Consider the following 10,433-nt stretch of genomic DNA (forward strand, 5'->3'; position numbering starts at 1 on the left):
AGGTAGGAGGCCACTGGGCTCTTCAAGGATAGCACGGGCTGTGTAGCTTGACCTTGTAATCAGGAAGAACACAAAACCCAAAGGAAATAAAAGGTCCACAAGCACAGGAATCTGTCCATCATCTGAGCCCCAGGTAGATACAGTAAAGGACTGTGCTCATCTGAGGGATCTTGACCAGTGGCCTGTCACCTCTTGAGAGTGAGCGATAGGATGAGTTTTGCAGTGTGCTTAACAGCATTCTTCATGAACTCTCCCAAAGAGACTGGTGTCAATGCCCCTCCTTTCCCTGGCTTTTCCTTCACCACTGTGCATCTGTTGGGGTGGTGCCCTCCTGTCTTTGGAAGGTATTTGTTTCGGGAAAAGTGCCCCTAACACCGAGTTTGGCTCCATCTCTGAAGGGGCTTCAGACACAGCCTATGGGACTGAAATAGAGTGGCCCGGTCTCCACCTAACAGGAAGGTGCGACCTCCGATGGCGGTGGCCTCACTTGTGCACCTGGAAGTCTGGACCAGGTCGGTGGGCCTGTCAAGTAGCTGAGCTGAGCCATCGAGGCCGTGCTATTCCGGTTTTGCACAGTGCGCAGAACCTGTGTCTGCAGCGCCTGCCTTAAGCTGTCGAGTGGCACAAGCTCCAAGCCGCCCAGACTTGGAGTGGCCAGGGGAGTGGCTAAGGATGCTGGGGCGGGGTCTGGTCAGGGACGGGGCGGGACCAGCGCGGGTCGCCAGGGGCGGGGACGGGGCAGGAGCGAGGCGGAGCAGGAAGGGGCGGCGGCCCTGCCCGGCTTCCGCGTCACGGCCCTTAAAGCACCTGCCCGCCTGTCGCGGCTACGAAGGTGCAGTCGGAGCTCGGGACTCGGCTCCATGGACGCTCTACGGGCTGCGTCCGTCACTCGGAGGGGTGAGTGAGTGTTGCGGGGTGGCATGAGTGGTGCGCTGTGTTGGGTCCGGCCTCGGAAGGGTCGCGGTCCGCGTCTTCATCGCGGATCGCGGGGACCCCGCCGAGTTCACCCCGGTGAGTGGAGCGGTGTGTCTTGGGGCGCCCTGCATGCGCAAGGCTCTAACCGGGGCCGCCTCGCGTCATCGGGCCTGGTAGCCAACCAGAGTCTCCCAGCAACTTTTCTCCCTGTGGGTCACCCCGGAAACTTGTCCTTCCCGGAATGGGACTCCGGCCCTGGGCTCTTAGTATGAGACTCTAGAACGAAGGCGGCGATGGCCACAACGGGGAAGCCCCTGGGTCCCCTGCGCACTTCCAGCCCCCAGTTCCCTTCTGAGAGCCCCGCCCCTGCCTTCTGGGTCCCTTGGTGGAACAGGACGGGTTTGGGGGTGGAGTCAGACAAGTTGAAAGTTTTTGTGTCACAAACTCTGAGTTGATGACCTTGAGTAAATTCTTATTGCCTGTGCCTCAGTTTCCCCTATATAAGAATAAACTCCTTGCCGAGAGCTCTTGAGATCACAGTCTGAGCTGACACAGGAGGATAGCTCAGTTCGTGTTACCTTATCCTGTAGGGCAGAGAGGCTGAAAGAGCTACAGTGGGTATTTCTTGCCCCTAACGCTGTGGTCTCGTCACTAGGAACTGTGATGGACGCCTTCCAAGAATCTGAGATATGAGTGACCCCTATAGAAAGAAGCCTATCCAAGAAGCCAGTCCCACCATGAGTCTGTGGGATCTTGAGGACAGCCACAGCTGCCGGGGTCGCCCTCAGCCAGTCCAGGACCCTGAGACTAAAGAAGCCTCTGCTGAGTTGCAGATGAAGGTGGACTTCTTTCGGAAGCTGGGCTACTCATCCTCCGAGATCCACAGTGTCCTGCAGAAGCTGGGGGTCCAAGCGGATACCAACACGGTGCTGGGGGAACTGGTGAAGCATGGTTCAGCTACTGAGCGCGAGTGCCAGGCCTCCACAGACCCCTGTCCCCAGCTCCCCCTGGTGCCCAGGGGCGGAAGCACCCCCAAACCTTCCTCTCTAGAACCTTCACTCCCAGAGGAAGACAAGGAGGGCAGTGACCTGAGGCCTGTGGTCATCGATGGAAGCAATGTGGCCATGAGGTATGTGTCAGTTCTGAGGAGAGGACCTGTGGAAATGTCTGTGGCTCTTCCTTTGGGACAAAAAAAAAAAAAAAAAGCTTGGCTTTCCTTGTGGATTGTTGAGGGAATGCAAACACTCTCTGTGAGGTTCCGTCGTGTGCCAGGAGGCTCCCTGAAACCCTAAGACTTCTTGGAGCATTTCATGTATATCCTAAGAAGGAAAATAGGAGCTTAGACCCTTACCCAGAGTCATGCTCCTTGATAAATTAGCAGCAAGCATTCAAACTCAGCCTTCTGTGCCCAGAGTGTACTTTGTCTCTCCTGAGCCCAGTCCTCTTCTTGCCTCTGACATGAGGCAGGACAATGTAGGGGAATGGCCTGTGGGCTCGAGCTTTCTGGGAACCAGTCGCTTCACCAGTTGAGCCGTTTCTTCACTCTCTCCTCAGTCTTTCCTCTCAGGTGGCCCTTGAGGGGAGAAAATGCATAAAACGTGGAGAGTTGTAAGTACTAAGTGAATAGTTGTCCTTCAGTGACTGAGTCCTCCGGGACCTCCTTGTCCTAGACTTGTGCTCCCACAGAAGCAAGGCTTAGTTAACTATTGCCAGCGAGCAGCGAGCAGCGTCCTAGCCCTAACCAGGTGTGACCTATTGGCCGGATCTGGCTCCCTGGGTGTGTGCAGGTGGCCTGATGCTCTGGGGGCTCACGTGAGCCCTGATGGGATCTATATTGGCCGAACTGATACTGCTTGGGCTGGACTCATCTCAGGGGGCTCCCAGACCTTTGCAGATTGCTCAGGGAAGGAGGCGGAGTGGAGGCAGAAATTGAGCCAGGCTGCCTCTGACCTTAAGGAGCCCTTGACTTCTCCCTTCCATCCCGGCCGCACCCTTCAGTCCTGCTTTCTCCCTGCACAACGGGCTGGGTGAGTCAGGCCTGGGTGGATCACACACAAGGAAAAGTTCCTGTTGGCAGGGACCAGGGGAGACCCCAGCAAGAGAACAGGAAGAGGGGAAGTCTCTTTCCTGGTTGCCCCAAGGGCTGTCCCAGGTGAACTGCCCAACTTGGCACGATGCCAGCCAGCTTCTTCCCTGCCTGGCATTTGGTCCCACCTACTCCCAACCCAGCTGGGTCAGCTAAGCTGTCTAGCTGGCCCTGGCCCTACTTAGTTGGTACACGGGGGGGGGGGGGGGGGGNGGGGGGGGCAGCCCTCTTCAACACCTTTGGGTCCGTCTTCACATCTTTAAAATGAACTGATCTTGGGAAGAAGGCTGAGAAACGCTGGCTTCCATGCCAGAGGGCAGCAGGTCAAACTTGTCCCTTCAGAGGCTGCCGTTCTTTCGGAGGTTCTGAGACAGGGTAGAAATTTGGAGAGGTCTGACCACCCCTAGGAATTGTGGGCTGGGTGTCTTGTGGGCAGCCATGTGCTATGTGTATTTGTATCCTGGGCAGGGGAAGGAGGGGCCTGGGCGGGAGGAGGGGCAGTAGTGGAGGGGTTCAGGAGAGCTGATACCAAAGAGACAGACAGCTACTGTCTGCCGGCCCGCCTGTCTATCTGCTGGGGGTTTCTGAGCTGGGGTGGCCACGGAAGGGGAATTCCAGCCTCACACTTCCTGTCTCAGCAGCTGCCTGGTTCCTACCCTGCTGCTCCCCACACACACAAGGGCTAGCCCCCACCATATGCAAATCGTGGGGAAATTCACCTCTGTTTCCTTCTAAGGGAATTTTCCTGTACTCACTAGGCCCAGCCCAGGCAGTTCTTTATACCTGGGGAGGCTAACCCTGCCTTGTCCTTGGGCAGGAGCTGGAGTCTTCCATATGCCCAGCCCATCAGGCTGGGTAGAGGCCCCGACCTGGGGGCCTTCGGGACTCTTGAGGGTGGGAGGAAGTTGGTTTTCCTGGGCCAACCAAGCTTCCTGCATTGCAGTGAACTGAATGAGTAGTCCAGGCGGGCGTTCTGGGCCTCAGGCCTCAAGTGCTCTTGCTGCCAAGAATAGGGCTCTGACTACCTGCTGAGGGAACATTCCAGTACCAGCACGGCTGAGAGGAGACTTGTCCCCTGCCAGGGGGTTAAATGCCCAGAGGCAGTACATCGGGAGATCCTCAAGCTTGACATGGCTGGTCCAGGAGGGGCCATGAATCCACAGAGAGGTCAGGGGACATGTGGACATGGCACACTCAGGACAGTAAGCCATGGTGCAGACAACTACCTCACATCTGGAGGAGACAACAGATGGTCCAGGGAAGGAGACAGTCTGATGGGGCCGTGGGCTTTGTGAAGCCACAGGCGAGGATGTTCCTCAGAGGTTTTGACATGTCACCTGGCTTCCAAAAGGAAGTGTGAGAATTTGCCGAGCCCATCATTTCTCTGGCTCAGGGGTGTCCCTTCCTCTCCATATGCAGAATGTACACCATCGATGCTTGAGTTCCGACACTCCTCCTGCCACATCCTCTCTCTGCATCTTCAGTAAGGGCAACGACAGTAACCCAGTAGTCCCACACTCCAGTCTGGCTCTCACCTCTTAGCACTAGCCAGGTTACTTGTGCGTGTCATGGAGTCTTCTTCCCAGCACTGAGATGGTCTAGGTGGTGCGATTGTCTAGGTGGACTCGGTGCCCTTCCCAACCATCAGGGATGTCGGTACCTAAACGCCAACAGAAGTGGTTCTGTTCACACATGCTGTGTGACCCATAGTGACTAAGTTACCCTCTCTGGACCCTCTGAACAGAGGGTAATAGCAGTGGTCTTCTTGTGGGCTTGATGATGATTCCAGGGAGAGCACAGAGTGGCCATGAGTTTTGACTCCACTGTGAGCAGGCTACATGGGAGGTGGGGAAGGAGGGGGTTGGAAGTGCTGCCTTGGGGATGACTTTGTTTCCTCTACAGTTCAGAGACTGAGAGACTCTGGAGCCTCACCCTCACCCCACCCCCGCCCCGATAGCCTCCATGCCTCCAGCTGCCCCACTCCCCACTCTCTGTCTCTTGGGACTCCTGCTATCACCCCCCTCTCCCCAAAGCTACCCACAGGATGTGGTCTGCCATGGACTTGCCTCTTTTGCGTAACATTTATTCTGTTTTATTTGCCAAATATGAGTCTGAGTCTCTCACTATGGGGCTAACCAGAGGCTGGGATTGCTGGGGAGGGAGCCCCGCTTCAGCACTTCCAGGAACTCCACCTTACCAGCGTCTTTAGCCTCAAGCCCTCCTGGTGTGAAATGGCTTGTCTAAGAAAGGTGCCCTCCACCAAGCTTGCGGGCAGAGACACAGGTTAGGGCAGCCTAGGAGCCAGCTAGGTTACTTCTGAGGAAAGCCATGTTTAGATAGAGCAAACCCAAGGCCTGATGCCCCAGCCCTTCTTGTGAGCAAGCAGAGTTCCCCAGCAATTTCCTGCCCATCTTTCTGCCAGGAGTCACACCCGCCCTGGGGCGGCGGCAGTGCCCCCCCCCCCCTGCAGGCAGACATGCAGGGAGGGGCAGGCTTGCAGGGAACTGGCCTCTTGAGAGGAAAAGAGGTGGCCTTTCACTTTCGCCCTGAAAATTTCCTGGAGTGCCTCCTGGCTGTTATTTCCTGACCCCTGTAGAAGGGTGACTCCCCATGCTCCTTCCCTGCACCCTTTGGGGACCCAAGCCAGCCAAGACCTGAGACCTTGCGCGTAGAGTGAACTTTAATCCGGAACAGTCTGGTTTCTCTCCTGCTTAACATGGCTGGTGCCTCCCCCGCCTCCTCCTCCTCCGCTGGTGCCTCCTTGCTGTATAGTGTTGAGGGAAAGAAGTGACTCAGCCTACGTGTGCAAATCTGTGTCCCTGTGGTCCCCGTGGCTCCTGGGTAGGGCAGGATCCCCAAGTCTCCCATCACCTTTACCCACCCCCAGATATGTTGCAAGCGGCCCGACCCTCCCCCTCTTCGTGGGGAGCCAGTGTGGCTAGATTCCTGGGTGGATCCACACTCTGAGGAGACGGAATCTTAGGGAAAGTCCCATCTGGGGCTGGCCAGCAGGCGCTGTGGGAACGGGCCCAGGGACAAGGCCTTAGGCCCTACAGGCAGAGAGCCAGGGACTGAGTCCTGCAGCTACCCAGCAAGGCCAAGCAGGGCTGGAGCGTGGCCCACTTCCCACTTCTGCTCTGGCCTGGGTGACCACAGACTGGCTACTCTGTGAGCTAACTTATCCCTCCTCTGCCAGTCACGGGAACAAGGAAGTCTTCTCTTGTCGGGGCATTCTGCTGGCTGTGAACTGGTTTCTGGAGCGGGGCCACACAGACATCACTGTGTTTGTACCATCATGGAGGAAGGAACAGCCTCGGCCAGATGTGCCCATCACAGGTATGTGTGCTGGAAGTGGGGTGGCCTCACTGTACCAGCGACCCTGGTGCTCCCCAAAAGAGTCCTTTAATAGGGCCAACACCTTCCAGATGATAAGCAAGGGCCAGCCTGTCTTTTTCCAATGCCTGCTGCCTTCAGCAGCCCAGCTCAGATGAGAATGGCTGGGAGTCACCTTGTGTAGTCTTGAGGTGTCTCATCCTATAGGAGAGGCATCCCCAGTGGCAGAGGGGCAATATAGTTTCATGATTGAGGCTGTGGGTGCTGGGACAAGAAGGCAAGGTGAGAGGCTTGGCCCCGAGTAACCCAGACAAGGGTCTTAGGGCTCTGAGCCTTGAGCTCTTCAGCTTGAAATGGGGCAGGGTGGAGGTTTGCTGACAACATCCACCACATACCGCCAGAGGAGCAATTGAGACGGTCTGGAAGTGCTTAACCCAGCACAGCGAGAATGAGTGGTGTGTTCAGGCTGCGGCCATCACCCCCATGAGAGCCCCCACCTTGAGGAGGAGGAAGTGAGAAGACAGTTTCTTGAGAAGTCTGCAAGGCTGGGCCAGGCTGGGGACTCCTGAGCCTCTTCTGAACAAGGCTGGGAATGTTGTTCTGAGTGTGTGAGAGACATGGCCAGTACACTTCTTCCTGAACCCCTATGGTGGGGGACACAGGCAGGACACACAGGCCAGAGGGGAAGCAGGAAGAGCCAGCCACTCTGGGCTCAGCGTTCCTGCCGAATGGGATGCTCATGCACACAGGTGCACTTGGTTTCCACATGGCTGCCTGGTTTCTGTCCTCTCGAAACTGGTGTGAACAGCCTCTGAGCCCAGCCACTGTGAGCCGTGGAGCCCTGTTGGGTGTCTCAGGGTCCCCCAGGGACCCCTGACCGGCACCTCTGTCATCCCCCAGACCAGCACATTCTGCGGGAACTAGAGAAAAAGAAGATCCTGGTGTTCACACCATCCAGGCGTGTAGGTGGCAAGCGTGTCGTGTGCTATGATGACCGCTTCATTGTGAAGCTGGCCTACGAATCCGACGGGGTGGTAGTCTCCAATGACACCTACCGGGACCTCCAAGGCGAGCGGCAGGAGTGGAAGCGCTTCATTGAGGAGCGGCTGCTCATGTACTCTTTCGTCAACGACAAGTATGTTCCTGCTGGAGGACTGGGAACTGGGGGAGATCCTGGGGGTGGACTCTGTGGGCCCATGTTCTGGGTTGCAGCTTAGGCAGTGACGTGAGTAATGGAGAGAAGGCTAGGGCCAGCAGAGCTTTTGACTCGGGGCTGGGGGTTGAAGCTTAGCTTGAGACAGACCCAATGCATTCCTCGATGGCTCTCTCCAGTAAGTCTATGGCAGCATACATCCCAAGATGCAGTTAGCTTGTGGCTTCTTGAGAACTCCCAGCCTAGGGAGTGCCCTGAAGGTATTCCTGAGCTATACCCCTCTGAACTGAGGGATCCCCTCTTCCTTTGGGGTGAGCCAACTACAGACTCAGAATCGGGGCATCCTGCAAACAGGCAGTTTGGGGGCTGATCTCTTCCCAGGAAGCCTGGCTATCCAGCCCTTTCCTTGGGCCCTCTTCATGACTTCCTTTTCCTGAGCGTTCGTTTCATCTACCACAGGTTCATGCCCCCTGATGACCCTTTGGGACGGCATGGGCCTAGCCTGGACAACTTCCTGCGTAAGAAGTCACTGCCTTCTGAACACAGGAAGCAGCCATGTCCCTATGGTGAGACCCAGCTCCGTCTTCAGTAGCCTTTTTTACCTTCCCTCTTGTCTGCCCACTCATCTAGGCCTGCCTGTGTCCTGGTGGCTTCCTTGTGGAGACTACCTAAACCCCAAGTCCCTGTGCCTCCTCTTCTCTCTGGCCCCATTTCGAGACACTCTTTGTCCTCCTTGCAGGGAGGAAATGTACCTATGGAATCAAGTGCCGGTTCTTCCACCCTGAGCGGCCGAGCCGCCCCCAGCGTTCCGTGGCTGATGAGCTCCGCGCTAATGCCCGCCTCTCACCCCCCAGGACCCCAGTGAAGGACAAAAGTGGCCAGAGGCCTTCCCCTGCCTCTCAGCCCCGCTCTGTGTCTCCAGAAGCTGAGAAGAGCAGTCTAGATGGGAAAAAACTGGGGGCCAGATCATCCCCAGGCCCCCACCAAGAAGGCTCCACACAGACCTTTACTACGGCTGGCAGGAGCCTCCCTGTTAGTGGGGGCAGCTTTGGGCCCACCGAGTGGATCCCACACACCCTGGACTCGCTCCCATACACCTCCCAGGAGTGCCTTGATTCAGGCATTGGCTCCCTGGAGAGCCAGATGTCGGAATTATGGGGGGTGCGAGGAGGCAGCCCTGGGGAGTCGGGCTCCACTCGGGGTCCTTATGCTGGCTATCACACCTATGGGTCCGAGCTCCCAGCAGCACCTGCCTTTGCTCCCTTTAGACAGCCCATGGGTGCTGGCCACTTCAGTGTCCCCGCCGACTATATGCCCCAGCTGCCCACCTTTCCAGCCAGAGAGTACTGGTCTGAGCCATACCCTTTGCCCTCACCCACCCCAGTCCTTCAAGAGCCCCAGAGGCCCAGCCCAGGGGCTAGTGGAGGCCCCTGGGGCAGGGTGAGCGAAAGGGCCAAAGAAAGGGCCGGTGTGTACACCAAGTTGTGTGGCGTCTTCCCCCCACACCTGGTAGAAGCTGTGATGGAGCGCTTCCCACAGCTCCTGGACCCCCAGCAGCTGGCCGCCGAGATCCTTTCTTACAAGTCCCAGCACCTCAGTAAGTAAGCCAGTAGGTGGCTCAAGGGGCTGTCAGGCATCACAGATCAGTCCCCAGCCCCTAGCCTACCTTGGAAGAGGGACGAATGGAGCTGGCAAGAGAATCCTCAAACCAAAGATCCCATAGGATTGGTTCTGGCCCTGTGGCACCTCTATCTATCCCGCATGGGTCAGGAGCGATCACCCTGTTGATACACATTGTATCTCTGTCATTTAAGGAGACGTTGCCGGTCAGGCCGTCCATCCGTGGCTGATGCCCAAACCCTCTTTTTTCTCAGAGGGCGGGGAGGGAGGCCTAGGGGAGCAGAGGCCTGAACTAGACCCCACCCTCCACCCTGTCCCTGGGACGCTGGCACCGCCGGCAAGTTGGGCACCATGTGCCTGCCCTCCGAGGCCCCCCTCAAGCCAATGCGGCTTCATCCCTTTTCACAGGGCATGAGGCTTCATGTTAGTAAGCAAGATGCTTCTTATAACCCACCCGCCCGCTCTGCCCACCTACCCCGTCACCCCACCAGGGCTCCAAGGCCCTCTGTCCCCACACCTGTTAACCTTTCCCCATGGGTGGGAGGACACATGTATGCTGTGTACAGATATGAAATTGAAATATTTTAAGTGGAAAGAATGACAAAAATAAAGGCTTTTGTGAGTCCTTGAAGAGCTAATTGTCTTTGATATGCTTGTGGGGAGAGGGGTAAGGGCTGCTCTGGAGTGACAGAGCCCAGGAGGGCAGGTGGCCTCGAGCTTTCACCCTGGGGGAGCCATTTGACCCTCATTCCCTGTCCTCAGAAAGGAAGGTTTCCAGAATTGGTGGGTCCCTTGGAGCTGAGCCTGGAGAGGAGGTGGGAAGTCCCTGGACACAGCGGGTGACAGGTGCCACAAGCAGAAGTGTGACAACAGAGAGCCCTGAGGCTTCAGCGGGATAGTGGTGGCGGGCGGAGCTGTTCCCCTTTTCTATGCTGTAGAATTGAGGGTAGGAAATAGGGAACTGATCAACCACATTATAGCCTTAGAGGGCAGGGCATCTGGGAGGGGGGGAGGGAGGGAGGGAACTCTTGGGTGCTGCACTCCCGGGCCCTCCTCCCAGATCTGTTGTGTTTGAAGAAGGAGGGTTGGGGGAGAGCTGGGGTAGGGACAGCAGCATGGGGAGGCCTTGCCACTGACTGCCACCTGGAGCAAAGGGACTGTCCCTCTCAGACCTCAGTTTCCTCATCCTCTGAAATGGGAATACTAATGGCAGCCACCTTACAGGTTTGTCACGAGGATTCAGTGAGATAATACGTGCTGGGCGTGTGACCTGCCTCCTGCCCCATAAGAACGGCTCATTCGAGGCCTCCAGAAGCATGACTCCTG

General features: G+C 57.0%; 1 protein-coding gene across 1 annotated transcript; it reads left to right on the forward strand.

Annotated features, from left to right (window-relative positions):
• Positions 1–755: 755 nt before the first annotated feature.
• Zc3h12a (zinc finger CCCH-type containing 12A) lies at positions 756–9,738 on the forward strand. Its single transcript, XM_050151624.1, has 6 exons — positions 756–897; positions 1,571–2,044; positions 6,198–6,337; positions 7,235–7,469; positions 7,947–8,053; positions 8,227–9,738. The coding sequence occupies exons 2-6, from the start codon at positions 1,605–1,607 to the stop codon at positions 9,090–9,092; spliced, it is 1,788 nt and encodes a 595-aa protein (XP_050007581.1). The 5' UTR covers positions 756–897; positions 1,571–1,604; the 3' UTR covers positions 9,093–9,738.
• Positions 9,739–10,433: the final 695 nt, after the last annotated feature.

This window comes from Alexandromys fortis, unplaced genomic scaffold (assembly GCF_014885135.2).
Source record: "Alexandromys fortis isolate MF-2015 unplaced genomic scaffold, M_Fortis_MF-2015_v1.1 scaffold_26, whole genome shotgun sequence".
Taxonomy (NCBI): domain Eukaryota; kingdom Metazoa; phylum Chordata; class Mammalia; order Rodentia; family Cricetidae; genus Alexandromys; species Alexandromys fortis.

Excerpts from the sequence above, each read along its gene's own strand:
- Zc3h12a (XM_050151624.1), top strand. The coding sequence starts at position 1,605 with ATGAGTGACCCCTATAGAAAGAAGCCTATCCAAGAAGCCAGTCCCACC. Across the intron at positions 2,045-6,197 it reads GGAAGCAATGTGGCCATGAG|TCACGGGAACAAGGAAGTCT; the intron begins GTATGTGTCAGT and ends CTCCTCTGCCAG. Across the intron at positions 7,470-7,946 it reads TACTCTTTCGTCAACGACAA|GTTCATGCCCCCTGATGACC; the intron begins GTATGTTCCTGC and ends CATCTACCACAG.